This window comes from Poromitra crassiceps, assembly GCF_964638095.1.
Source record: "Poromitra crassiceps genome assembly, chromosome: 1".
Classification (NCBI taxonomy): domain Eukaryota; kingdom Metazoa; phylum Chordata; class Actinopteri; order Beryciformes; family Melamphaidae; genus Poromitra; species Poromitra crassiceps.
Window position 1 is genome coordinate 94920409 of NC_139623.1, and position 27106 is coordinate 94947514.

Sequence of the window (27106 nt, forward strand, 5' to 3'; positions counted from 1 at the left end):
GTCAGTCTCAGGTTCCTCCCATTGGTTGAATTGTTCTTGAGAAGTCACAATTACGGCTGGTAAATAAATATAAACGTCACTGCCAAACCCACCCACAACACCACAAGACCAGCTGTCTACATCCATCTTGCTGTTTAGACATTTGCTTAAAGGCCGGCTTTACCGTGGGGAATATGAATATATATTAATTCTTAAAAAATCTTAAATTTCGAATCCGTTGAAATTTTTGAAATTGCTTGTTCACAGCCAGAGAAAAAAAAAAAAAAAAAAGGGCCAGGTGACGCGTTTCGACGCGAAACGCGTCACCTGGCCCAATTTTTTTTTTTTTTTTTTTTTCTCTGGCTGTGAACAAGCAATTTCAAAAATTTCAACGGATTCGAAATTTAAGATTTTTTAAGAATTAATATATATTCATATTCCCCACGGTAAAGCCGGCCTTTAAGTTGCCACAAATGTTGAAGAGGGCAATTCAGTGGCCAGCACCCGTGGGAAGGTGGTACAGGGTAACCTCTTCTGTCTTGATAATGTTCTTAACAGGGTCCTAGGGTTACCCACTGTGGGGGGTAAACCATTCTGTTTTCTGGTGAGGCTAGAGTGAACCCTTCTCAGACCTCCAGATTGATGTTCTTTACAGAATACCCAAAACTTACTGGTCCATCCTCCATAGGGTAGAAGTCAGGACGAACTTAGGATGAACTCTAATGCATCCTGTTAGAGACCCAAGGCCCCTGAAATCTGCAGGATTTTCCTAAACATTTCAGGGTCCATAAATCCTCTGTTGATCAACCTGTCCTATGCAACCCCACCTCTTTACGGCAGGAGCGGCAGGACTTTTGTTCTATTTCTGGTCACAGGAGCCATGACAGGGGCAACCTTGTGAAATGTTGTCTTTCTAAGGGACTCCAGCTATTACTTCAGCCATCTGAGTGACAAGAAGACGGATTATGTGTTCACTTGTGAATTGCTCACCAGAATGTAAACAAGATCTTATCTATTTGTACATTGCTGAGCCCATTCTCGTCAATCGTTCACCTCTTTCTACTTGTTTCGACATGCTTAGTGGCAGACCCCCACCCAAAAACCTATCTGTCACAATCTGTCTATTGATCTGCCATGCTCTTTCTCTTTCTTTCATGCACCATCAAGCACAAGTAGAGCCTCTATATTTAAAGTCAAAATTAGCACGACAGGTTTTTCAAGAAACTGTTCAATGAGTTCAATCTGGCAAATTACTGAACTAGCAAACCTGTCATCAACTCCCTGGAAACTCACGTTGACAATGGTAGGCGCAGCTCATCTGGACCCTATCATATCCATCATCAGCATTAGAAGAAATGTGACCATACCACATTTCAGTGCATCTTTGTCACAAGTAGAATATAATGTAAATTACTAATTGCTGTAAATAGCTAAATATACTATCTGTTCTGTGAATCATTTTTTACTGCTATAATTCTAGTAGAAAGATGATCAGAAATGGGCAAAACAATTTGTAAGTCCCGACGGGGTAGGAGTGGGAGTAATATTGAGGCGTTAGTCATGCTGTTGCGTACCTTCAGGTGTGGGTTCGGGGGCTGGGTTGGCAGCAGGGGGTGGTGCTGGGGCTGCAGCTGCCTCTGTGGTGCTGGGTGCTTCTGCTGGTGGGGCGGTCTCAGCAGGGGTCACAGAGGATTCTTTGGTCTCTTCGACAGGTAGTTGAGGCTTGGCTGGGGTCTGTACTGTGACTGCAGCTATAAGTGGGATCAGTGGAATGGTCGCTGCAGCAATCTGTGGATCTATTATAGACACAACAGCCTCCACTGGTGCTGGTACTTCAGCAGGTACTGGTGTTTCAACTGGTACTGGTGCTTCAACTGGTACTGGTGCTTCAGCCGTTACTGCTGCTTCAGCTGGTACTGCTGCTTCAGCTGATACTGCTGCTTCAACTGGTACTGGTGCTTCAGCTGGTACTGCTGCTTCAGCTGGTACTGGTGCTTCAACTTTTACTGGTGCTTCAGCTGGTACTGGTGCTTCAACTGGTACTGGTGCTTCAACTGGTACTGGTGCTTCAGCTGGTACTGGTGCTTCAACTGGTACTGGTGCTTCAACTGGTACTGGTGCTTCAGCCGTTACTGCTGCTTCAGCTGGTACTGCTGCTTCAGCTGGTACTGCTGCTTCAGCTGGCACTGGTGCTTCAGCTGGTACTGGTGCTTCAGCTGGTACTGGTGATTCAGCTGGTACTGATGCTTCTACTGGTGCTTCAGCTGGTACTGGTGATTCAGCTGGTACTGGTGCTTCTACTGGTGCTTCAGCTGGTACTGGTGCTTCAACTGGTACTGGTGCTTCAACTGTTACTGGTGCTTCAGCTGTTACTGGTGCTTCAGCTGGTACTTCTACTGGTGCTTCAGCGGGTACTTGTGCTTCAACTGTTACTGGTGCTTCAGCTGGTACTGGCTCTTCAACTGTTACTGGTACTTCAGCTGTTACTGGGGCTTCAACTGTTACTGCTGCTTCAACTGTTACTGGTTCTTCAGATGTTACTGGTTCTTCAGCCGTTACTGGTGCTTCAGCCGTTACTGCTGCTTCAGCTGATGCAGCATTTTCAACTGGGACGGCAGCAACTTCAGCAGGAGGCTCAGCTGCCACAGCTGCTGCCTCTTCCACAACCGTTGGGGGTTCTGCCTCCGCTGCTGTAACAGGTTCAACAACAGGGGTAGCGCCATCAGCTGGGGTGTCAACTAGCACACCAGCTGCCTCTCCCACAACAACAGGGGCCTCTGCCTGCACAGCTACAACAGGTTCAACAGCAGCCTCAACAATGACTTCAACCTCAGGAGGGGCCTCAGTCACTACAGTTTCTATGGGAGCAACTTCCTCCATTGGGGGCACCGCTTCCACCACTGCTACAGCGGTCGCAGTGGCTTCTTCTGGGGCAGCAGGAGCCTCTAGAGCTGGCTCTTTTGGGGCAACAGGTTCCGGTTCCGGCTCTGGCTCTGGTTGTGGTTCACGAGCAGCCAGGAGGTCCTCCCCGGAGCCCAGATCCTCCATGGCCTCTAGGGCCACCAGCACAGCCTCCGCTTCGTCATCAGCTCCCGGCTGGAGGTCGTCTGGTAAGGCGGTCTGCACAGGCAGCTGCATCTGGTCTTCGATGGTTTCTGCATCTTCAGCGATGAAGCCATTTCTGACCACTGTTATTAGAGAGACGAGTAAGAAGAAAATGTTAATTAAAGATAGCCTAGTTGTTGGTTAAGCAAGCCTATGGTATTATTAGATTAGTCTTTTCTCCATCTGGCTTACCACTGAAAATGATGGTCAAAAAGAATAAAATATTTCTTTAAACTAAGATTAATTGGCAGTAGAAAATCTACCATTAGTCTCTTCAGCTAATGATGTTCTGTTAATCTGTAACACTGACTACAAGACAACTGAGCAACAGGTAGACACATTCAGGAAGGCTCCTCAAACTTGGTGGGGGGTCTGAAATAACGTTCTTTGAGGTAATCTATGAATCAAGTGGTTTTGTTAATATGTTACGAAATTTGTCATGACAACACTTTAATCAACATACACACAACGCACCTAAACTATGACCCATTCGTATAAATAATATAAAGAGAGAGAAGAGAGAGTGAAGTATTACATAAGTGTCTTCATGAATAATACATTCTTCCCTCATGTGGAAAATATATTGATGAGGAATTAACACTACCGATGCACTAAATATACATAAACTGGTTCAGCAAAAATAAAGTTAACTCAACATGGAAAACAGGAGACATGATAGCCAATAAGGCGCGTAGGAGAATGCATGCTAGAGAAAACATCCTTTCATTTCCGCAGTTGAAAATATTATTGAAAGCTGTATTTTGTCTCAGGCCCTGAGGACAAGCAAGGTTCACACAGAGGAAATAAAATACATGTGGGGATGACTTCGCTGCTCCTCATGTTTGGATAGAAACTCCAGCGTTGTTCCTATTCTTAGACCCCTATTCCTACACACACTATAATTGTAGGTGTGAATGAGTCATATGCCTTTGGTTATGAAACCATAACATCCGAGGGACAATAGTGTACTTGGATACTTCAACTCAAAATGTCAGGTACTGCAATACACACCTTCGGGTCGGGATATCCATTATAGGACTCATAACAGCCTCACAGAAGCTTGGATGTCCCTTATATGACAATGTTCTTTGTTATCTCAATAGTATTTCACAGCTAACCTCCTCACACAAACACTGGGTGCACATTGTTCACAAATGAGACAAACCAGGAGGATTCAGCTCGCTGAATGGTTGGATGGTTCTGACGCCGCAGCTTCCTGATTTTATTTGTCTGTCAGAAGCGGTAAAAAGCACAGGGAGTGATGGGTGGAAGGGAATGTGACGGCCTGGCACGCTGCATGAAAATCAGCCAATGGAAGAACAACCAACAAAGAAAAGTAATTAGGTGCAGCCGAATATTTCTTAACAACCCAGATTTGAGTCAAGCTCCGGAGAGTGTGTTCTTAAATGAAGTTATTCCGCAGCATTTCAGTCTTACAGTTATGTAATTTTATAGGTTGTGAGAAAGAACAGGAAATACTGCTTTGGTGTAACTTATGGGAGGAGGTGCAGAAGGGTGGAGTGAGGGGTGACAGTTAACAGGGCCCATCTGGATCAAGTTACGCTGCTCTCCTGCAAAAGCTGAGATCACAAATGTTTTTTTTCCCCCTTTTGCCTGTGTTCAACATTCCACAGCATGGGATACCTTATAATGATTTACTATTTTTAAACACACACTTCTTGTAAAGATTTCTGACATTTCCAACTCCAGTTCCAGGTCTTCAAGCAACAGTCTCTCTCCCCATCACAGAGAAATGAAAAAGCTGTTGTTTGTCTGTCTGCATGGTTGGCTGGAGCTGGTGGCGAAAAGTGTGTTTGTTTGTGTGTGTGTGTGTGTGTGTGTGTGTGTGTGTGTGTGTGTGTGTGTGTATATGTGTGTGTGTGTGTGTGTGTGTGTGTGTGTGTGTGTGTGTGTGTGTGTGTGTGTGTGTGTGTGTGTGCGTGTGCGTGTGCGTGTGCGTGTGCGTGCGCCTGTGCGTGCGCCTGCGTGTGCGTGCGTTGGGACAGAGACAGCCTCTCTAGCATGGATGACTCGTGTGTCAACATGATTTAGCAGCCAAAGATGACAGACATGACAGTCACAACAGTGGCATGGCTGGCGAGGGCGGGCAGGGCCCCCGGGGGGGATGGGACCACTGGGGGCTTGGATGGCGATGGCATACAGCTGGTGGCATGTATCATCATGTAAACCTCCACCCATTCGCCCCATTACAGAATCCCGCCTGGGCAAAGAGTACAATAAGCACTCTTCTTGTGTGTAAGAGTGTTGTAAGAGCCTGGATAAAGACAGAGCTCCTCCAGGTGACTGTGGTTGTCTGAGCTGGAGAGAGGAGACGCAATGTCCTGACACAAAGAACAGAAAATGACATAATGTACAGTTGGAAGCACTACACATGCTGAAAGAGGAAGTACAGTATGATCCTATAGTATAAGGCTACTCGACTTGCTTTTCCCAGGGGCCGCTTTTGTAAAATGACATTAATAATATATTTCTTTCTGATGCGGATTGTAGGTTTTTGGTTTAGTCTGACAATTTTGTGCACACACAGGATAGTTAGTTTAAGTAAAGTTAGTTAAGTAGCCTACTACAAGTGCCTGGTTGGTCAGTAGGCGGCAGGCAATATTTGGCAATTTAGCTGGAGCTGAGTCAAACTTTATTTAACATTAGTTTTCATTGTGAATTAGAAAATGGTCGGGGAGCCACTTGGCAACCTATCGCGGGCCGCATCGGGTCCCGGGCCGCAAGTTGAGTATCACTGCTATAGTATGTTTTTGATGACCACCCCTGACTGATTGCAGGGGGATAAGAGGATTACTAAACAACACTTTATAGGTCAGGATTTCTCCTTCACTCACTCTAAAGATTCCAGGCTCAATCGTTTGCCTATTCAAATCAAAGTGTGACCTTCACTTAAGCATAAACATCATGCAAAGAAGAATACAAAACAATTCAAAATCTATGTCTATTCAAAATCGCCTACTGTGGACAGGCACAGAGTAAAAGGCAGTGAGCACACTGGGCAGCACACGCTGCACATGAAGCATATTCCCTGCCAGCTGTGCCTGGCATGAAGCAGCCATGTGGCGGCATGTCAGACACACTCATAAATGGACAATCTGTGTCAGGCATCTCTGTGGGCACCTATACAGACTTAGACCATAGAGTGTCAGGCATCTCAGTGGGCACTGGGCACCTATACAGACTTAGACCATAGAGTGTCAGGCATCTCAGTGGGCACCTATACAGACTTAGACCATAGAGTGTCAGGCATCTCAGTGGGCACCTATACAGACTTAGACCATAGAGTGTCAGGCATCTCAGTGGGCACCTATACAGACTTAGACCATAGAGTGCAAAGCCACACAAACCAAGGCAATTAGCCAGCTGCCCTTCTTCAAACAGAACACGACTCCACATTTACATGGAAAAGTGCTTCACAAAGGACAGAGCCAGGCTTTGCTGTCCCAATCCCATGCAGTGGAATGCTGCTACAGGCTTTGGATTCTTTCCAGGAGGGCATCAATCATGTTCCTGCCTCTCCTCATCCACCTTTGCAGCCCTCCGTCCATTGTTTGTGAGAGCTGTACATGTCTGAAAACACATGTGTGCTGTGGATGGGGCACGTGTGTACTTGGCAGAGGCCATTTAACTCACACAGACTTTTTGCACAAACTTTTGAAAACAAAACTTGCTTGCAATTGGAAATATACTGTATTGCTCATCTTATAATCTTTGGGTTAAATATCCCAGTTCAAACTGGGCCAGTTGACCAAAGAAACCCTAAGGGTGACTGTGGTAAAAAAAAAAATCTTTAAAGTCCTGGCTCAGATTTCAGTGAACAGCATGTGTTGAAGAAAATGGTAAAGCAAAGCTGTGCCGTCTTGAATGGCAGCAAACAGGTTGGCTCAGAACTCTTGCCTGTAGGCTGTAGAGAAGAACAGCTGAACACTTCACACAGTGCTATGAGCTGCATGCCGGCCTAGCTAATAACCTACACCAACTTTGTTCAACTATAATGCCCAATTAGCTTTATGGAATTGGGAGAGGTAATTAAACATGATCATACAAGTCAGACCACTTCTCACGTCTCATTTCATCAATAACTGATGCAGTGCAGTTTTTGTCAATGAACACTGGCAGTGGATATTAGGCTAATAACTGACTAATCAATGAGACTCAGTTATTGAGATCAGTGAGAAATAATCATGATAAAAACCTTGTAATACTCTGCAGGAGTTAGTTAGTCAGTTCAGCAGAGCACAGTGAGAAAGCACACAGTGTACCAGAAGGACCGGGCAGCAGTCACACCTCCCTCTGCAAGACTTATGCTGAAGGAAAATAGCCACCTTAAAGCAATTATACCCAGTGGAAATGTATAGAATTTAGATCATACTCCATGCTCATCACCAGTATAAAGTTAACAACAATAAACAGAGAGAGAGAGAGAGAGAGAGAGAGAGAGAGAGAGATCATTTTCATTTTCAATACTTACCCAGTGTTTCTCCATTGCTCTCCTCTGGCTTTGTACCTGGTCTTTTCTCCTGGTCAACAGTCTGTGCACTGGATGAGGAGCACCCCATTTTAAAACAGTTGGCTTCAGAAGGTGCAAATAGTTGGAAAACTTTGAAACTAGGTGTAAATGAATTTCCCACTGCTCTCTGTTAGAAAAGACAGAGAATGGCTGGTGGTTCCTAAGAGTAGCTGGTCGTGGACACCATTATCTCCCCTTGTCTGCCTATGTGTCTGTGCATGGCCTGCTGCCCTCTTGCCCCAGACAAAGCTCTGCTGTCTGTGAGCAGCTAGCTAAGCAGAGCAGGCACTAGGCTACTGCTGAATGTCCCCTGACCGCCTCCTCCCACTCAGGGGAGGAGGAGGAAAATGTGTCCATGTGTGTCCTCACTCCTCCCCCACTGGAAACGATCCACCACCTTGTGGTCATATGTGGGGTAGTGCACAAGTTCATCATGCTATTCCATGATTATATTTTCATAAAATGAGAGGTAAAAAATTATCAAATAAATACAGAATAAGTTTGTATAAGCTGCTAGTCCCAGAGATCCATTTGGTTGTTGCTTTAACACAGCAAGAAAGTTTGTCAAAGGTGAAAAGTGTCAGATATTGGTGTGTCGACTCATTTGCTGATGTGCTCTCAGATTTGATAATTTGACAAAATAAATGTACATTTCCCTTTCAAGTGTTGGACTTTACTTAACAACTTAGATAAAGAACTTTGAACTTTGCTGCAAACATCATAAAGCCTAATAGAAAACATTCCATAAGTAAGTATGAAAACTTTATTTTTCATTGTACAAAGTGTTATTACTTGTTATGACAGATTTGTCAGTATATAACAAAGTAGCTTTGCAGTGACCTGCCATATAAATGTTCTGTTTTAATACCTCCATTAGGCAAAGATACAATTTTAATATCTCTTTCCATTTATACAAAAAGACAATGTGTTGTATACAATACTGTAAAACAGCAGATTCAGTAGAAAGCATTGCATATGTTGCAGTGCAGGAAGCCCTCTGAAGGGTACGCTGCAGGTTAGAGGAGAGAGACACCAGAGAGAAGGTTGAGTCTGTTCTTCATTTGTGCACAAGTTGATTCTCGAGTGTCTCCAGCTTCTTGGACATAGCTTCAAGTAGGCATGTTAAAGAAAGTATCAGATTCAAATAAACAATGTAAAACACACCAAGCACTGGCATTTCTTTACAAGCCCGTTTCATCTTAAAGGGACACTTCACTGAAAAACAATGCTGATTTATTTTATCTCACATATCCAAAAACGGCAAACAGTTTTGTAGACATTCATTTAGTTTGACAGTTATTGAGAGTTGATTTGAGTAAAGTTGTCGACCAGTGATGTCATTCATCCACAAATAACATCACTGGTCCACAACTTTACTCAAATCAACTCTCAATAACTGTCAAACTAAGGCAGGCTTACAAAACCGTTTTTAGATGTGTGAGATAATGTGCAAAATAAATCAGCATTGTTTTTCAGTCAAGTGTTCCTTTAAGTGATATTATGTTAGTAAAGCATTTACATTTTGAACAGGCACACCTTGAGTTCATGAATAGTCAACATTTGTACTCTATTATATGGGAGGCGCTTTCCCCTTTCTTGAAAAGTAAGTCAAACAAAAGAGAGTAAAATGTATTAGGTCACATTACACACATTCATATTTTCTTTCTGGAATATGTTTTGAACTCCCAAAGTACAAACAGCTGATTAAATGTTGCACCAGAGAAGGCAAAATCCTGGACCACTGCTACAGCACCATCAAGAATGCATACCAGGTGACCATCCGTGGCCCACGTGGTCTCAAATGCTATGGCAGATCCTATACTTCCAAACCGGCCAACCTCTGTTTGTTGACTTCAGCTCTCCCTGACCTACTCCTGCATAAACTGAGGCAGCTCAATGCCCAACCCCCCACCACCGCCTGTCACTGGATCCACAAATTCCTCACCAGGGAGTGGGGGTGGTAGCGTCAGGTTATGGGGGTGGGGGTAGCACAGCTAACTACCTCTTCCTCAGCACTGACAGTCTGAGGTGTGCACGCTCACTTTCTTTACTCACTTTACACCAATGGTTGCACTTCCATAAATGAATCCATTGGCATTTTTCACAGCAGCTGTGTTGTATCTAAAAGGCAGGGTAAATACAGATGCAACCAAAAACATGAATGATGGTTTACAAGTTCCAATCCATTTTGGTGTTCTAGTGATGGGGCCCTCATTAATGTTTTGGTTGCACCTGTGTTTAGAGTTCTCAGTTTCAGCCCGAGCCCGATGGGACCCGAATCAGCCCGACGGGCCGGCTGACAATTTATGCTAATTGATTGCATCGGGTCCAGCTCGGGCTTCAAATTACTAGGGTCGGGTCTGGTCAGGTTTGAATTTTCAGGCCCATTGAGAACTCTACCTGTGTTTACCCTGCCTTTTAGACACAAAATGGCTGCTGTGAAAAAGGCCAATTAAACTTCTTAAGTGGGAGGAAACAAGTCGCCTGGTTTGGATCATGGTGTGAAGCCAACAACCTGGAGTCAAACAGAAAACTATGGAGAAGGTCATTGACAGGAAGCCCACTCCACTCCCTCTCTTGGAAACACACTACATTCAGCAGAGCGGAGTCTTACAAATGACTGGGAACTATCATCCAACAGGACCCCGAGTGGGACAGGAACATCACCACAATACAAGAAGGCCCAACAGTGCATGGACATGGTCCAGTTCTACACAGCCATAATAGAATCAGTTATCACATCCTCCATCTGAGTCTGGTTGGGCACTGCATCATCACACTCTTGTGGAAACTATTGTGTGGTGTGTTGAGAAATGGCTGCCTCCCCCCTCTGTTCCAGGAGGGTTCCGAGGTCAAATTTTAATTCTCACAAATTCATAAAAGCCAGGTCTTTTAAACGTTACTCTGCTGCTATGTTAATTGAAGCTATCCGTACTCGGAATTGGTCACCCGTCATTGACACGGAAGATGTCGATCTTGCATGGGCAAATTTTAAATCCTTGTTCATCTCAGCCATTGATCTAGTAGCCCCAGCTAGATCTGTCAGAGTAAAGCAGAGATCTCACCCATGGTTCAATCAGGAGATTTGTGAAGCCATCTGCGATAGAGATAAAGCTCTGTCTGTTTTTAAACAATCTAGGGATCATGTACATTTTATTTTGTTTAAAAATCTTAGAAATACGGTTCAGCTCAAAGTCAGAGAGGCTAAATCAAACTATTTCTCTGTCCAGATAATGGAGAATAAGGATAACCCAAAGGCATTGTGGAAAACCCTAAAAAGTTTGGGCTGTACAACCAAATCCAATATTAACTCCAGTCCTTGCTTATCCCTGCAGGTTGATGGGAAGATTGTCAGTAACAAGAAACAAATTGCCGATCACTTTAACAACTTTTTTACTTCAATTGCTCGTAAGCTTGTTGATTGCCTGCCCTCTGGCCCTGTTACTTTTGGCCGGGACCGTCTCCTTGATTTTTATGCACGTTTGGGTGTTATACCCAATAATTTCTCGTTTAAACCTGTCTCGCTTGAAAATATCGCCAGACTTTTAAAAGGCCTTAAATGTGCCAAAGCCACGGGTCTCGACAACATTTCAGCCAGGTTCCTTAAGGACGCGGCCGACTCTATAGCACCATTTGTTGCTTATATTGTTAACCTCTCCCTGGCACAAGGCATTGTTCCTGATGACATGAAACACGCTAAAACTATTCCTCTGTTTAAGAAAGGTTGCAGATCTGACCCTGGCAACTACAGGCCGATTTCTATTCTCAGTGTCACTTCCAAGGTCCTTGAAAAAATCATTCACGAACAGCTGTATGAGTATTTAAACGACTCTAAACTGTTATTCAAATTCCAGTCTGGTTTCAGAAAGTCCCACTCTACTGATTCCTGCCTGCTTTTCTTAACAGATTTTATTAGAACAGAAATGGATTCTGGCAAGCTCTGCGGCATGATTTTGATCGATCTTCAAAAGGCCTTTGACACTGTCGATCATGATTTGCTCTTTTCTAAACTATCTGCTTTAGGCGTTAGCCCCCCCTGTCTGAGATGGTTTATCTCCTACCTCTCAGGTAGAGATCAAAAAATAGTCTTTCATGATCAAATATCCACTGCCTTGCCTGTGACCTGTGGGGTCCCGCAGGGTAGTGTCTTAGGCCCTTTATTATTTTTAATTTACATTAATGACCTACAAACTGCCTGCAATGTCAACATGTTTCTGTATGCCGACGATTCTGCCATCCTGTCCTCTGACAAGGACGTGGAGTGACTTAAAGCTACTCTGTGTGAGGAATTTAAGAAAATAAAATCCTGGCTCACTGATAACAAACTTTCCCTCCATATGGCTAAAACTGAATTTATTATTTTTGGTTCAAAACCCAGGCTACACAAATTGGTCTCGTCTACCATTGTCCTTGAGGGCCAGTCCTTTGAGGCAAAAGCCTCAGTCAGCTATTTAGGCTGCCACCTAGACAGTAGCTTAGGAGGCGATACCATGGCCCTAAAAACAATTACCAAAGTGATTGGACGAACTAAGTTTCTGGCCAGAAAAGCCCCCTTTCTGGACCAGGCCACTCTTTTTTTGTTGGCCAACTCTCTGGTTTCTCCCTGCTTTGATTAGGCCATCTCTTCTTGGTACGGAGGTTTGACCAAGGTTTTGAAGGAGAAACTGCAGGTTTCCCAGAACCGATTAGTAAGGCTAACTCTAGTCCTAGCCCCTAGAGACCATGTGGGAAAATAACTCTTCCAGAAGCTGGGCTGGCTCCCCGTGGATGCTAGATATGTTCAGCTCCAACTTAACATTGTCCACAACATCTATAACAACAGAGCCCCTGATTATCTTAGCAATCACTTTCTGAGGAGTGGAGATACACACTCCCACAACACTAGAGCCAGTACTGCTGACTTACGTCTACCTGGCTTTAAAACAAACCTAGGTAAGTGCTCTTTTAAATTTATCGGGGCCAAAAATTGGAACATGTTGCCCCTCCACTTAAAGTGTACAAGCAGCCAAGGTGTTTTCAAGAAGAAGGTAAAATTGTGGCTTCTTGATCAAGTCCATGTCTAGGCTATGATGTACAGCTTCTTTTGTGTATTTTGATATGTATGTTTTTTTATCTCTCATTGCACAAACCTACAGTATTGAATGCTTCTGTTAATTATTTCATGTTTATATTGTTGTTTTTTATATCCACCTGTTTTAGACCAAGGACCACAATGGAAATAAGTCTTGACTTTATTGTGCTTTATCCTTGATGTTATTCTTTGAGATCCGTGTTTGTACTTTGTTCAGTATATTGTATTTCAATTTGTAACCGTCAAATCAAATCAAATCAAATCAAATCAAACGCCCCCCCCCCCCCCCCCCCCCCCCCCCCCCTGCCCTCCAGAGTGGTTCAAGGGTCAAAAGGACACAGAGCCCAGTCAACACATTGATAATTTTTGGGCTTATCAGCACTGCTGGTAGCTTCACAAGGACAGCACATCAGTCCTGTTCTGGAAAAGCACAAATCCACAATGAAATTGCAATCACATCTTCACATATGTTTTTTTTAGTTGATCTTGAACATCTAAATATATATATTTGGGAAGATGAGGAAAGATTTGAAAGAGTATCTGGTTTAATGTAAGCTAATCAATGAGCTGCAACGGAGCAGCTCCGGCATTTTGTCACTCAAGTGATCATGTTTGAAGAAAGCTTTGGCAAACTGATCTGCTCAACATCACTTGAATCTTATCTTGAATTATAGAGTCATTTCAGGGTGGATTAGCCCTTCATGAAAGGATATTATTCTGCGTCAATTTCTTCAACTTGTCTGTCACTTGGTTCTGAAACATGATCACATTCTCACACTGGCACATCTCTCCATCAGATGGCTTATCTGTGGGGAGAGAAATAAACAGATGAAATGACTTCCTGTGCTTGGATTTGTCTCTTTCTCGTCTCCTCTCAGGAATTGAGATGTCCTTCCCTGTATAGGCTCTCCTTTCCACATCTCCATGTAATTTAATGTACATTAGTGAGATGCAGACCTGTGTTAGAAGTTGGCTAACAACAAACAGATCCAGATGTCCTGATCAGATCACTGTGCATCACAGCAGCAGCAGGGGGCAGCAATGTATCACTTTAGTGGATACACTGTACCCTTCAACTAGTGTGATTGGCGAGGTGATTTGACCTATAGTGTGATTACATATGAACCGGGTGCTGCTGCCTGATGACTTTTACCAGGAACAGCACAGAGCTATGAGACTTCTGTTTCATCAGCAGTAATCAAAATATCCTTGTCTGGATACACAACATCTCATCACTATATCACTGAAATACTTACCAGGCGGTCCATCAAGAGACATTTGCTGACATTCAGGCATAGGAGAAAATAATTCACATAGAGCAGATCAGTGAAAAGATGAGTTTTCCTCTGTTTCTTTCAGCCTACTTTGCTTGACAAACTTAATTCAGTCATGCATGGAGTACCTCTACATATTCTTGACTTCAGCCTGTTTGCAATTTCTCCCATTTTCTCAAAATCCTCAGCATAATACAGGTGTTTATCATCAGGCTCCGAAGCTATTTCCCTCAGCTCCTGTTCAATAGCTTTGCCAACGCCCAAGGCGTATATTGTGACCCCTGAAAGTGACAGCAAACAGCACAATGAGGAGAAATCATTAGAATTGATTATTGAAGTAAACTGACTTTCATTCAATTCTGAATACTTTTCACAACTAACAGCAGCAACTTTGTGGTTAGGAATAAACAGGAAATACATGATAAGAGATTTTCGATGGTATGGAATATAAAAGTAACTCTACCGGCATTCTTTGCCTTGTTGGCCCATTCAGAAACGTCATCCTGTGAGCGTCCGTCAGTGAACACAATGCTCACATGTGTGATGTTTGCTCTGGCGCCCTCCTTAGCTGAAAAGCTGTACTCAAACATGTGGCGGAGGGCTGACCCGGTCATGGAGCCTCTCCCCATGTACTGCATCCGGGCCACAGCCTGCGTGATGTGCTGAGCTGTGGTGTACTGGCCCAGGGTGAACTCTGTGTGGACTTTGGTGGAGTACTGAAGGAGTCCAACGTGTGTGCCTGTTCTGGAGATGTCCAGCGAGTCCACAATGCCGCTGACAAACTGCTTGACCAGCTCAAAGTTAGCAGAGCCAAGACTCTTAGAGCCGTCGATCACAAAAACCAGATCCATGACTCCATCTCCACACTCTGGCTCTGTCACAAACATGGACACATTATAAATCCATTCTATCCTGTTACCTTTGATGCAACAACCCAATACTTTATGGTTAGTTTAAGGTTTGGAAATTAATGTTGTTCTTTTAATCAGATTGCTACTTCTCAGTCTAGGATAAGACTTGATATCAGTTCAGATCGGATGAGGGATAATAGCAGAGAAAGAGTACATCAAAAGAAGGGGGAGATCATACTTTTGCAGCTCTTGCCATCCTCATCCAGTATAAATCCTTCAAAACACCTGCAGATGTAGGAGTCATTGGTACTGACACACTGGTGCTCACAGCCATGGTCCACTGTCTGGCAGAGATCCAAACCTGTGAGTGGCGTTATAGAGGGACAAGGATGAGTATTATCTAGTTAAACGCTGCTCAGATGGCTTATCCTATTTAAGGTGAGAGTTTTGTGAAAGAGATTAAAATTACGTTCCTGTTTGGTAGCTATTAAAAACAGGAGATATGTTCAGTTCAGGTTGAAACACGTTTGACCATCTTGAATAATATATATTTGTATTCTAAAATGCAAGCTATATTGTAACTGTTGTGCTCATCAACATTATGAACAAATGCTGCTTATTTAATGAGGAAAGGGTATACATAACATGCAGAACAAACCCATTTGTGGTGTATATAATAATACTAGGGATTTTGCGCGCTATGCCTGTTCGATTCCTAGGCTCGCTAACCGCTACACGGGCCCGCCCGTCCTGCAGCTCGCCGAGCTGGCCCTGCAGCTCGCCAAGATGGCCCTGCAGCTCACATTCGCAGCTCGGCCGCTGCACGGGCTTGCCCGCAGCTCGGATGCTGTGTGGCCAATGAGACCAGTATCACTGATGATGTCAGATTTATGACATTACTCATCACTCATCAGATTTATGACATCAGTTGGATTTATGACATCACTGATGATGTCACAGTGGGATTTCATCAGTGGGATTTATGACATCACTGATGATGTCACAGTGGGATTTATGACATCACAGTGGGACAGACAGAGACACAGAGCCCCAGCTCCCATTTATATACTGATGATGATGATGATGATGATGATGATGATGATGATGATGATACGATTTATATAATAATAGTCATATTTATCAAGTAATATAAACAGAGAATATCCCTTTTAATCCTCCTGGTGGGCAAAGCATTGATCAATTGGTCAAATTATGTAACATAAATAGGAGAATGTCACAGAAACATTTGAGAAGATGCTGATGAAAGATTAGATCACTTTGCTTCATATAACTGTAGCAAATATGACATTTTTAAACATCAAAAGTGTGGCTGTGTTTTCTGTTTCTTCACTCCTCTTCAATATGGATTTTAAAAGATGAATATCAGAAATAAGATCAAAATCTAAACTTTTTTGCCTCTACATTGAATCAATTACAATAGCAAAAATAAGTAAAACTTTATCTCTTTAAATCATTCAGCATTTGAATATCCGAACCATATTGCACTTGTACTAGTGGAGTTTATACGAAAGTTCTAAAAGATGACACCTTTGTTTCTCACTCACTCATTCCCTCTCTTTCAGGTTCCCTATACATCTAGCTGTTTAGGGGGGCGTTGGCGCTTTGCTAAACCAATCACAGTCGTCCACATCTTCCCATTCAAATCTCAGCTTTAGCGCCAACCTTTAAGGGCTGTCCTCTTCTCGATCCCTGACTGCTGTCATTTCAGTGCTGCTGCTGCAACCCTCCTCCACCCCATTCTCCTCCAGAAGCCCTTATCAGTTCTTAGAGTTCATCACCACCACCAGGTCTAAACTCCGTGGGGGATATCCTATTCCACTCACAGCTTCACTACCCTCTTCATAATCACAATCAGTGTTGGACAAGTTACTTTCGAAATGCAATATAGGCCTACATATTACTAGTTACTTTCATTTTAAAGTAATATGTTACTTTACAATATTACTTTCTGTGTAGAGTAACTCATTACTTATTACACTACTTTTGCATTACTTTTACCAAAATAACAGCAACAGCAGAATGACATCGCCGCCCCGGAACCATCACGAAAAATAATTTCAACCGCCTTGAAGTCAGTGTAAACAATCCAAAATTCTAAATGTTATTCTTTTCCTTTGTTATTGTCATCTATAGTGGTTATTTGCATAAAAGCACAGTTTGATTAGGACATGATTGTATCTTTTTTAAATATGTGCTTTGATTTAATAAAATGTAACTCAATTTGTAACTTGAGTTAGTTGACAAAGTAACTGGTATAAGATTACAGTAGGTATAATATGAGTTACTGCTAAAAGTAATATATTACAGGTAATATGTTACTTTTGTAATGAGTTACCCCCCAACACTGATCACAATGACGTCAGCACGACGTCTCAACGTCATGATGGAGTCTAATCGCCAAAGCGACTTTGAACATTTCATAACCATTGATCATTTCATAATCATTGTTTATTCCTAATCATTGTTCACATGTAAATAGATCATTGCTCATGTTAATATATCTTTAACTAAATAGTGGTGTCTCTGATTTAAAAAATGTATCATGATTTATCAGCTGGGACTTACTCTTGCATGTTTTCCCATCAGGTCTGAGAGTGTAACCTTTTCTGCATTGACACACACAGGAGTCTTCTGTGTTCATAAACTCCTGCTCACAGCCATGTTTCCCCTCAGCACAGTGGTCAACCTCTGCAAGGGAATAATAGTCAGTCAGAGCAGTTACAGCGAACATTACTTCAAAATATAAGCTATTTAAAGGTAACTGATTGCTTAAAATTGTGATGGTAACAAAATCCTGACTCCCTAATATAATCACATTTTTCAGTTCTTTCCTTTTGGATCAATTTATCTCCCCAAAACTTCCCCAAAACAAATGTGGCGTTAAACAGATGTAGGCTTTGGCTATTTTTCAGGTAACCATATCTTTAGCTGTTTTTCTCTCAACAGGTAACCATATCTTTGACTATTTTTCAGGTAACCATATCTTTGGCTATTTTTCTCTCAACGGGTAAGTAACCATATCTTTGGCTATTTTTCAATACAGTCATTGTAATGGGAATTCAGTCTCTTGTTTTTCTAAGCAGATTGTTACACATAATAAGCTGCTCCCCTGCTGTTGTTGATTTACGCTGGTCAACAAGTTTACATCACTTGCTATAATAGTCCAGTTTCCTGGAAACACGTTTAATCTCTCCTGGACAAAGTTGAAAGTAGACTATATGCAGTTTGTCAAAGAAACCATCAAAGTACTATTTAACTGCTGGCAACTCTGAGAGAGAGAGAGAGAGAGAGAGAGAGAGAGAGAGAGAGAGAGGAAGACATGGGAAAGAGAGCGAGGGAAGGATTTTAATTATGGTACACGGTGAGCCACCGGGGGTCGCACCTAGTGAAGTAGGCCTAAACTTTTTATAACTTATTATAGTTATATAGTATTATTATAGTTTATAACTGTCTGTCGTCGGACCTATTGCAAATAGTTAATAGATCCCTTTTGACCGGCACTTTTCCTGAGTCCCTGAAAACTGCAGTTATTAAACCCCTACTAAAAAAGCGTAGCCTTGATGCATCGGTAATCAGTAACTACAGACCAATATCTAATCTCCCCTTTATAGCCAAAATAATTGAAAAGGTTGTTTACCTACAACTCAATAGATTCCTAACCTGGCCCAATCCAATCAGGCTTTCGCCCCCATCACAGCACAGAAACCGCGCTTACTAAAGTCATAAATGACATCAGAATGAACACAGACTCAGGCAAAAATTAGATTCTAGTGCTACTGGATCTTAGCGCTGCATTTGACACTGTTGACCACTCAATTTTATTGGACAGACTGGAAAACTGGGTTGGGCTATCGGGTACGGTCCTCCAGTGGTTCAAGTCCTATCTTCAAGACAGGAAGTACTTCGTCTCCATTGGCAATTACACATCTGACCTAACTAGGATGACTTGTGGGGTGCCTCAAGGATCCATTATGGGGCCCGTTCTCTTCAACCTTTATGCTCCCTCTAGGCCTAATTATGCAAAAAAACAAAGTAGCCTATCATAACTATGCAGACGACACTCAGTTGTATATAACTCTTTCCTCAGCTGACTATGCCCCCATATAATCATTGTGCCAGTGCATTTATCAAATAAATAACTGGATGTGCCAGAATTTCCTACAGCTAAACAAAGACAAAACTGAGGTGATCGTCTTTGGCCCCAAAGAACAAAGGCTTAAAATCACTGTACGCCTTGAGTCTCTATCCCTGAAGCCTAAGGATCAAGTCAAAAATCTTGGAGTTATTATTGATTCCGATCTCAACTTTAACTCCCACATTAAGTCAATTAGAAAATCAGCTTTTTATCATCTTAAAAATATAGCAAGAATTAGGGGATACATGTCCAGACAGGATCTAGAAAAACGAATTCACGCCTTCATTTATAGTAGGTTAGACTACTGCAATAGCCTTTTTTCTGGTCTCTCCAAAAAAGAACTTAGGCAACTTCAACTCATTCAGAATGCTGCTGCTAGAGTTCTAACGAAGACTAAGAAAGCTGATCATATCACTCCAGTTCTTAAGTCCTTACACTGGTTGCCAGTGTGTCATAGAATAGATTTTAAAATACTGTTATTAGTCTATAAATCACTTAATGGCCTAGGCCCAAAATACATAGCTGAATTGCTCCCACGCTACGAACCGTCTAGAACTCTTAGGTCAACAGGGTCCAGCTTATTAACTGTCCCTAGGATCAAATCAAATCATGGGAAGGCTGCATTTACCCACTATGCTTCTGCTAGCTGGAACAAATTGCCTGAAGACCTCAGATCTGCCCCAACCTTACTTACTTTTAAAAATAGACTAAAGACTTTTATGTTTACCGTCGCTTTTAACTGCTGACAGCTACTATACAAACCCAATGAGTCCTCTATAAGTTTTTAGCTCTTTCTGCAACTGCTGCGCCTGTTGCTTAATGCACTTTTTATACTCTTTTTTTTAAAGTTTTGTTGTGATGCTTTTAAATGTCCATTTCATTCTCTTCTTTTCTTTTCTTTTCCTGTCAACCATTTTATGTGAAGCTGCTGCTTAATGAAGTTGCTTAATGCACTTTTTATACTCTTTTTTTTAAGTTTTGTTGTGATGCTTTTAAATGTCTATTTTATTCTCTTCTTTTCTTTTCTTTTCCTGTACTGTCAACCATTTTATGTGAAGCACTTTGAATTGCCTCTGTGTATGAAATGTGCTATACAAATAAACTTGACTTGACTTGACTTGACTTGACTAAACTTGATTAAATTAATCTGAAGCAGTTGGGACTTACTCTTGCATGTTTTTCCATCAGGTCTGAGTATGTAACCTTTTCTGCATTGACACACACAGGAGTCTTCCGTGTTCATATACTCCTGCTCACAGCCATGTTTCCCCTCAGCACAGTGGTCAACCTCTGCAAGGGAATAATAGGCTAGTCAGTCAGAGCTTGTTACTTAGAAAATATAAGATCAGAATCAGAATCAGAATCAGAAAGACTTTAATGATCCCCGGGGGGAAATTGGGACAGGTTACAGTAGCTCGCACTCAGAACACAATATAGCATAAAATAAATAGTAGTAAAATGCGATAAGTAAGCAAAGATAAAGCAAAAATAAAGTAGAGTAAGTATAAAGTAAGCAAAATAAGTAGAGTAAGTGATGTACATTACGTGTCAATTGCAGTTATTGCACACTGGACTTATATTAAGTTGGCTTGCCCCTTACATTACACGTGGCTCAGCCAGGCACAGTTAACCTATCGGCTGGCTCAGTCTCAGGGAGACTGAGGATCTCCGAGGTGCTCTTTTAAGAGAGGCGTTAAAGAGTCCAATGGCCACAGGCAGGAATGATTTCCTGTGCCTCTCCGTATTGCATCTAGGTGGGATCAGCCTCTCACTGAACGTGCTCCTGTGTTTGACTAGCACGCCGTGGAGTGGGTGCGAGTCATTGCTCATGATGGAGCGTAGCCTGGACAACGTTCTCTTCTCCGACACCGCAGTCAGAGAGCCCATCTCCAGCCCCACAATGTCCCTGGCCTTACGGATCAGTTTGTTGAGTCTGTTGGCGTCCGCTGCCTTCAGCCTGCTGCCCCAGCACACAATAGCATACAGGAAGGCACTAGCCACTACCGACTCATAGAACATCCTCAGCATGGTCCGGCAGACGTTGAAGGACCTCAGCCATCTCAGGAAGTAGAGACGGCTTTGCCCCTTCTTGTAGAGTGCATCAGAGTTCTTAGCCCAGTCTAGTTTATTGTCAATGTACACTCCAAGGTACTTGTAATCCTCCACTATGTCAACACTGACCCCGTGGATTGAAACAGGGGTCACCGGAGCCTTGACCCTCCTCAGGTCCACCACCAGCTCCTTTGTCTTTGACACGTTGAGCTGCAGGTGGTTCTGCTCACACCATGTGACAAAGTTGGCCACCACATCCCGATACTCTTCTTCATCGCCATCTTTGATACATCCAACTATTGCAGAGTCGTCAGAGAACTTCTGAAGGTGGCAAGACTCTGTGTGGCAAGATAACTGGTTGCTTAGAATTGTGATCAGTAACTCAATCCAATGGATTGCCCTGAGTTCATAATGCAAGTGTTCCCAACCTTTTGTTGTTGTTGCTTGTGACCCCACATTGACGTATGATGTCACTTACTGATGACATCACAATTGCTGGACATCAGTGATGACATCAATTCTGACTTTAATAATCTCAGAATTCTGACTTTATTCTCTTCTGGGATTAAAGTCAGAATTTCAAAACAGATTACTATTACACCTAATAAGCTTGTCAAAGAAACCATCAAAGTAGTATTAATTGCTGACAAAGTCCTGATTTGTGGGGGCTTTCGGGTCTCATGTGAGGTAGCCTACTTGATTCCATTAGTGGGAAACATTTGAGACTTACTCTTGCATGTTTTCCCATCAGGTCTGAGAGTGTAACCTTTTCTGCATTGACACACACAGGAGTCTTCTGTGTTCATAAACTCCTGCTCACAGCCATGTTTCCCCTCAGCACAGTGGTCAACCTCTGCAAGGGATTAGTTGAGAAAGAGTACAGGGTACACTGAGTTTAAACATTTATGAGATACATATTTCAGGGCAATATCTTGATGCCAAGAACTGTATTATTATTCAGAATAAATAGAGTAGCAATAAAGTACAGTATCAAGAATGTGGTTAAAGTATGTATCCATGTTACACATTGTGCATTATGGAAAGTACTGATGTGTGAAAAATTTAATGTTGAGTAGGATTTGAAATCTAGCTGAATTCATAAACAAGGAACAGAATTTAAACAGATGTTTTCCATTGACGTTTTTGACAACGCTTCCTTGTTCAAAATGACTCAATCAAAGTCTTACTCTATCACACATGACATCACCAATGAAAGAACTGCTATCAAACAATGTTAACAAGATTCCAGAGTGTTTTCAATAAGCAGCCAAACAACCATAAAACCAAGTTTAGCTGAAGCCTATGTTTGGTTTTATAATGAATTCAACTGTTTTAAATGTTACAGATCGTGGGCATAGCTTGATTTGTATTTGCCGTTCCATTACATATAGTATATGAAGAGGTGTAGCCTATATTATAAGGTGAAGAGTACAGAAACACGTGTGTAGTAGACAATAAAAATCACACTGGCTAGGTCACACCTCTTCTCAAAATGATGTAAAGAACAAGCAGCGCTGTGCTCATTTGATTATGAAGCAAAACCTTTTGCTGTTCTCAGGGTCTGCCTTGTCTAACTTTATATTCTTCTGTACTCAGTATAGCTCCCGGTGGTGAGTGTGTGCAAATGTGTAACCTTCCCTCAACCTGCAACATTTTGCTTGGCTGAATAATGTGTTTTTCAGTCATCTCACCGGATTAAAAAGGATAAAAGAACTTACTGCTGCAGGTCTTGCCATCCGGATTGAGAACATAGCCCTGTTTACACCTGCAGATGTAGGATTGTGGCGTGCTGACACAGTCATGCTCACAGCCATGGTTCCCCAGGTCACAGTAGTCTATTCCTGAGGGTGTGAATTTCATATTAGTGCACATATATTTTCAAATAAAAAGAAATACATGTATTGGGCAAAAAGAGTCAAGAGTCCAAGAGTGCAAGAGTGGATAATAATTTAAAGTTTTTTTTTTTTACAAGAGTTGAAAATGAAACAAATCTCTGTTTCTGGACTTTATCACTTGGATAAACTTGGACTGCATCATTGAGCCAAAATCTTGCAAAGACTCCTGTAATGTGAGAAAGAATCAAATGTTTGGCGGTGGCGTAGAGGTGCAGAGCTGTGAGCAAAGGCTGGAAAGAGGACCACCTCAAGTTTCAAGTTGATTTCAATCCCCATTAGCTACAGCATTGCAGCAGCTATTCTTCAGCCTTGTGTTGCACTCTTGACACACAGCTGCTAGGATGATTGCAAAAGCACACTTCCTTCAGGAAATCTCCCCCACTTTACTCTGCTGACATTCACCAGAGGAGCAGGAGACACATTTTCCAACGGTGGGTGGAGGAACACCACTGGTCACAAGATCGGTCAATTGGCTGTATCTCATTTGGACTGGTTCAGGGGATTAGATCCCAATTTATCCACGAAGCAATCTTACACTAAAAGAGGGAACTGTATAAGAAATATCCATGCATGCATGTGACTGATATTTTTTGTTCAGGGTTGACAAATATGTGGAAATTTCAGGATGCCGTCAAATTAACGAGAGAAGAGGAAGAAAGAAGGGAAAATGTGAGGAGGGAGACAAAGGCATAGTGAAGTAAGAGAGGTGTCGTTACTGCTGCATGTCTTCAGGTCTGTGTTGAGCTGGTACCCCGGGCGGCAGCGACACTCGTAGCCGTCAGGCAGGTTGGCACAGATGTGGGCACAGCCGTGGTCCACCACAGCACACATATCCTCAGCTACAGAGGAACATGGAGAGGCTTTAACCACACAAATCCAATCTAAACATGTTGCGATCTACATTACAATGGACTCTGCAGAATTAAATCACTGGCGGGTGATGAGACCCCCCTAATGCCCCTGATGTTACACCCACATCACACCATCTGTATGACCAGGCCTGCTTGTCTATGAGGTTTACTCATACTCATTGCAACCTAATGATGCCAGTGGCAAAACAGATGCAAGCAGTTTCTTACAGAGAATGAATGGTTCAAACTGATCATATGATAAGATTTGAGGGTGCAAGTAGCCTTGAGTTTAGAGAAGAGGGCTTGTTGTACTTGGACAGTTTCCAGTTCAAACCCCAAGCAACAAACTGAACCCCCAACTGCTCCAGAGGAGCTGCTTAGTGGCAGACAGTAGAAGTCTGTGGTTGTACTGGACAGCTCTCAGTGTGAATGTGTGTGAAGTGTGAAGAGCTGCTGAGTCAAATGTCCCTGAATAAATAAAGGTTTAAAAAAAGATGTGGTTCAGGGAAAATGAGCTCCTTCACCTTGACATGTCTTTACATTACATTACATTACATTACATTACATTACATTACATTACGTTACCTTGACATGTCTTGCCATCAGGGTTGAGGGTGAAGCCTCTCCTGCACTTGCACCTGTACGAGGCCGGGGTGCTCACACAGATATGCTGGCACTGATGTTCTACCAGCTCGCACATGTCTGAACCTAATGCACGCACGCACACACACACACAGACACGCGCACACGCACACGCACACACACACACACACACACACACACACACACACACACACAAAAACACGCGCGCATTGATACACAAATGCATGCATACAGTAGATGCATGAGAGAAAGAATAGGGGGGAGAGAAATTCCCAATGTGGTCAGCATAATGTCAATGGAAAGATTCATCTAGGAATGCGTATGGACATTTTGGCCGATAGCGATATTAACATTGCTGTTATTTTGCTCATCGGACTGATACCGATATATATATTTGAAAAAACACTAACATCGGCCGATATCGATATGATTGCCGATATACACCTGTATGGTGAATCCCTATTCATCCTTCATTCTCACAGCTTCCACTCACCTCCACACAGTTTGGACTGGAACACAGAGATGAGGGTCTCTATCTGGCTGAAGTTGGCCACCAGGTACACATGCTCTGAGTGCGGCTCGCTCCCTATGGCCTTCAGCGTGTTCATATCCACTCTGCCCACTCCAATAGCGAAGATCTGGATGCCCGCCTGCCTCGCCTGAGCCGCGATCTCCTCCACCGTGTCCTGGGGTCGTCCATCCGTCACGACCATAGCGATGCGCGGGATGTGCAGCTTGGCCGGCCGCGCTCCCTCTGCCTCGGTGAAGGCCGTCTCCATGGTGTACTCGATGGCCAGGCCGGTCATGGTGCCCGAGGCCATGTGCTCCATGCTCTTCACTGCCTGCTCCACCTCGGCCTTGGTGCTGTAGGTGCTGAGGGAGAATTCGCTCTGCACCACGCTGCCATACTGTAGCAGGCCCACCCGTGTGGCATCAGGTCCCACCTCCAGGAATTGGAGCAGGTTGACGATGAAGGTCTTGACCTTCTCATAGTCGTTGGGGCGGATGCTGCGCGAGCTGTCAATAACGAAGAAGAAGTCCAGCGGGACGCCTTTACAAGGGTTCTCTGTGAACAAAGACAAACATCAAACTAGTACTATATAAATGTTATATATTATTAATAATAATAATAATAATAATAATAATATGGAGGTAGATTGTGATCTGAGTGCCAAAGAGTGTACATTTTGAGCTCAGTTTAGGCTGAATGTACTGGATGAAATTCAGCCCAGAGCTTCTTCAAGTGTATTTTTGTAATCTGTCCTATTGGTGCAGGTAGAAAGGGAGACAGTCCAATGGAAAAGCAGACATGCACACACTCACCCACTGTGCTGCTTTGGACAGTCGACACATTTCGCCCACTGGATGCAATGGGCCTGGGATGCCGGCGGTCCATGAGAACTGTGTCACAGCATAACAGGCAGAAGAGGCCGAAGGCCAGTGACCTCATTATTTCTAACCAGAGACGACTGGAGCTTTTATAGGAGGAGACCAAGCCACAAGAACAAGAGATGATGGTAACACTCCAACAGTTTAATGCAAGCAGGGCAGAAGGGAGAGACAGAGAGGGAGAGAACTGGATAAACACAGAGGCTGTCCTACCCCAAAAAAGAACATAAATAAACTCAGTGGTATTTAAGTGTCATAGAAACAATCTACAATATCTAGCATTTCAAATTGCATACATGACACCCTGCAAAAAATAGCCACAAGTCATTTATAGTCTAGTCTTGAGTCATAAAATCATGTTTTATTTAATCAAATTGCAAAATCTGCCAATAGGGTGACATAAGTTCACCTGGCTGCAGTCATATTGGTCTGCGGACACGGGTCAGTGTCAGTGAGGCGACGAAGTGATACCTGCTAATAAAGGGGATTATAAATAGGGAGCACTTTCACCTCCTGCCTGTTCGACCTGCCCAGCTTCAGATTTCACATTTTTAACCCAGCATCGTTGTCATACCACAATATACACAGTATTGCACAGCACATGCGGAGCCTCAGGACAGATCAAATTTAAGATATCAGCAGGATCTGTTCAGGATTTGGGGAAAACAAAAATGCAAAGACACGATTTAACATTTTTTGGGGCAGAATTTCACCTTTCTGTGTTCAATAATTTTTATTCCACAAATGGAACAGAAAAAATACAAGACATCAGCAAACATACACAAAAACAACAACAACAACAGGGCGGTACCCTATAGCCTTGAAAACCAGAGTATTTATAGGATATGTATTCCCATTCAGAGAGCAGTTACCGTAAGTTAGAAAGGTTAACCTTCATATCAACTAGGTTATCATGTACGATATCGCCCGTCGGACATATAAACAAATACAAATAAAAGAATTTCACCTTTCTGAAAGATACTGGAGAATCAGGCAAGCTGTTTTGCTGTAGCTACTGTATGTCATGTACTGTAGTTGGCAAAACTCCATATCAAGTGAGCTTTTAGAATAGATGTTTTGCTGCCTGCATAGCGGGTTTAAAGTCATTAAAATACCACAGACTGTTTCCCTATCCAGTCCCCTGGAGAGCCATTACCTCCCTGAATCAAACTGCTGTCTGAAACCAATTCATAGCAAATATATTGGCATGAAAAAATAGACCGGAAGTGGCTCCGGTCATATGGGAGAAATGAGTTTGAGTCCGGAGTATCTTTCTTTCTGGGTGATGACACTGAGAGTTAGTGCTCAGTGTATTGGCACGTCTGGGAGCAGCAGCAGTACAGAACAGA

At 42.9% G+C, this 27106-nt stretch overlaps 2 protein-coding genes across 2 annotated transcripts; both read right to left on the minus strand.

The window, feature by feature from the left end:
* Positions 1 to 914: 914 nt before the first annotated feature.
* Positions 915 to 7664, minus strand: LOC310800683 (uncharacterized protein; the record flags this gene model as incomplete). Its single annotated transcript, XM_083663299.1, has 4 exons — positions 915 to 922; positions 1554 to 1730; positions 2727 to 3167; positions 7577 to 7664. 4 exons carry the CDS (start codon positions 7662 to 7664, stop codon positions 915 to 917), a joined length of 714 nt encoding a protein of 237 aa, XP_083519425.1.
* Positions 7665 to 8474: 810 nt separating this feature from the next.
* Positions 8475 to 25818, minus strand: LOC310780815 (matrilin-2-like; the record flags this gene model as incomplete). The annotated part of the gene is made up of 13 exons (XM_083641314.1): positions 8475 to 8728; positions 13400 to 13492; positions 14089 to 14241; positions 14424 to 14834; positions 15050 to 15172; positions 17398 to 17520; positions 20135 to 20257; positions 21750 to 21872; positions 22738 to 22860; positions 23631 to 23753; positions 24351 to 24473; positions 24862 to 25434; positions 25692 to 25818. The coding sequence occupies 13 exons, from the start codon at positions 25816 to 25818 to the stop codon at positions 8673 to 8675; spliced, it is 2274 nt and encodes a 757-aa protein (XP_083497440.1). The 3' UTR covers positions 8475 to 8672.
* Positions 25819 to 27106: the final 1288 nt, after the last annotated feature.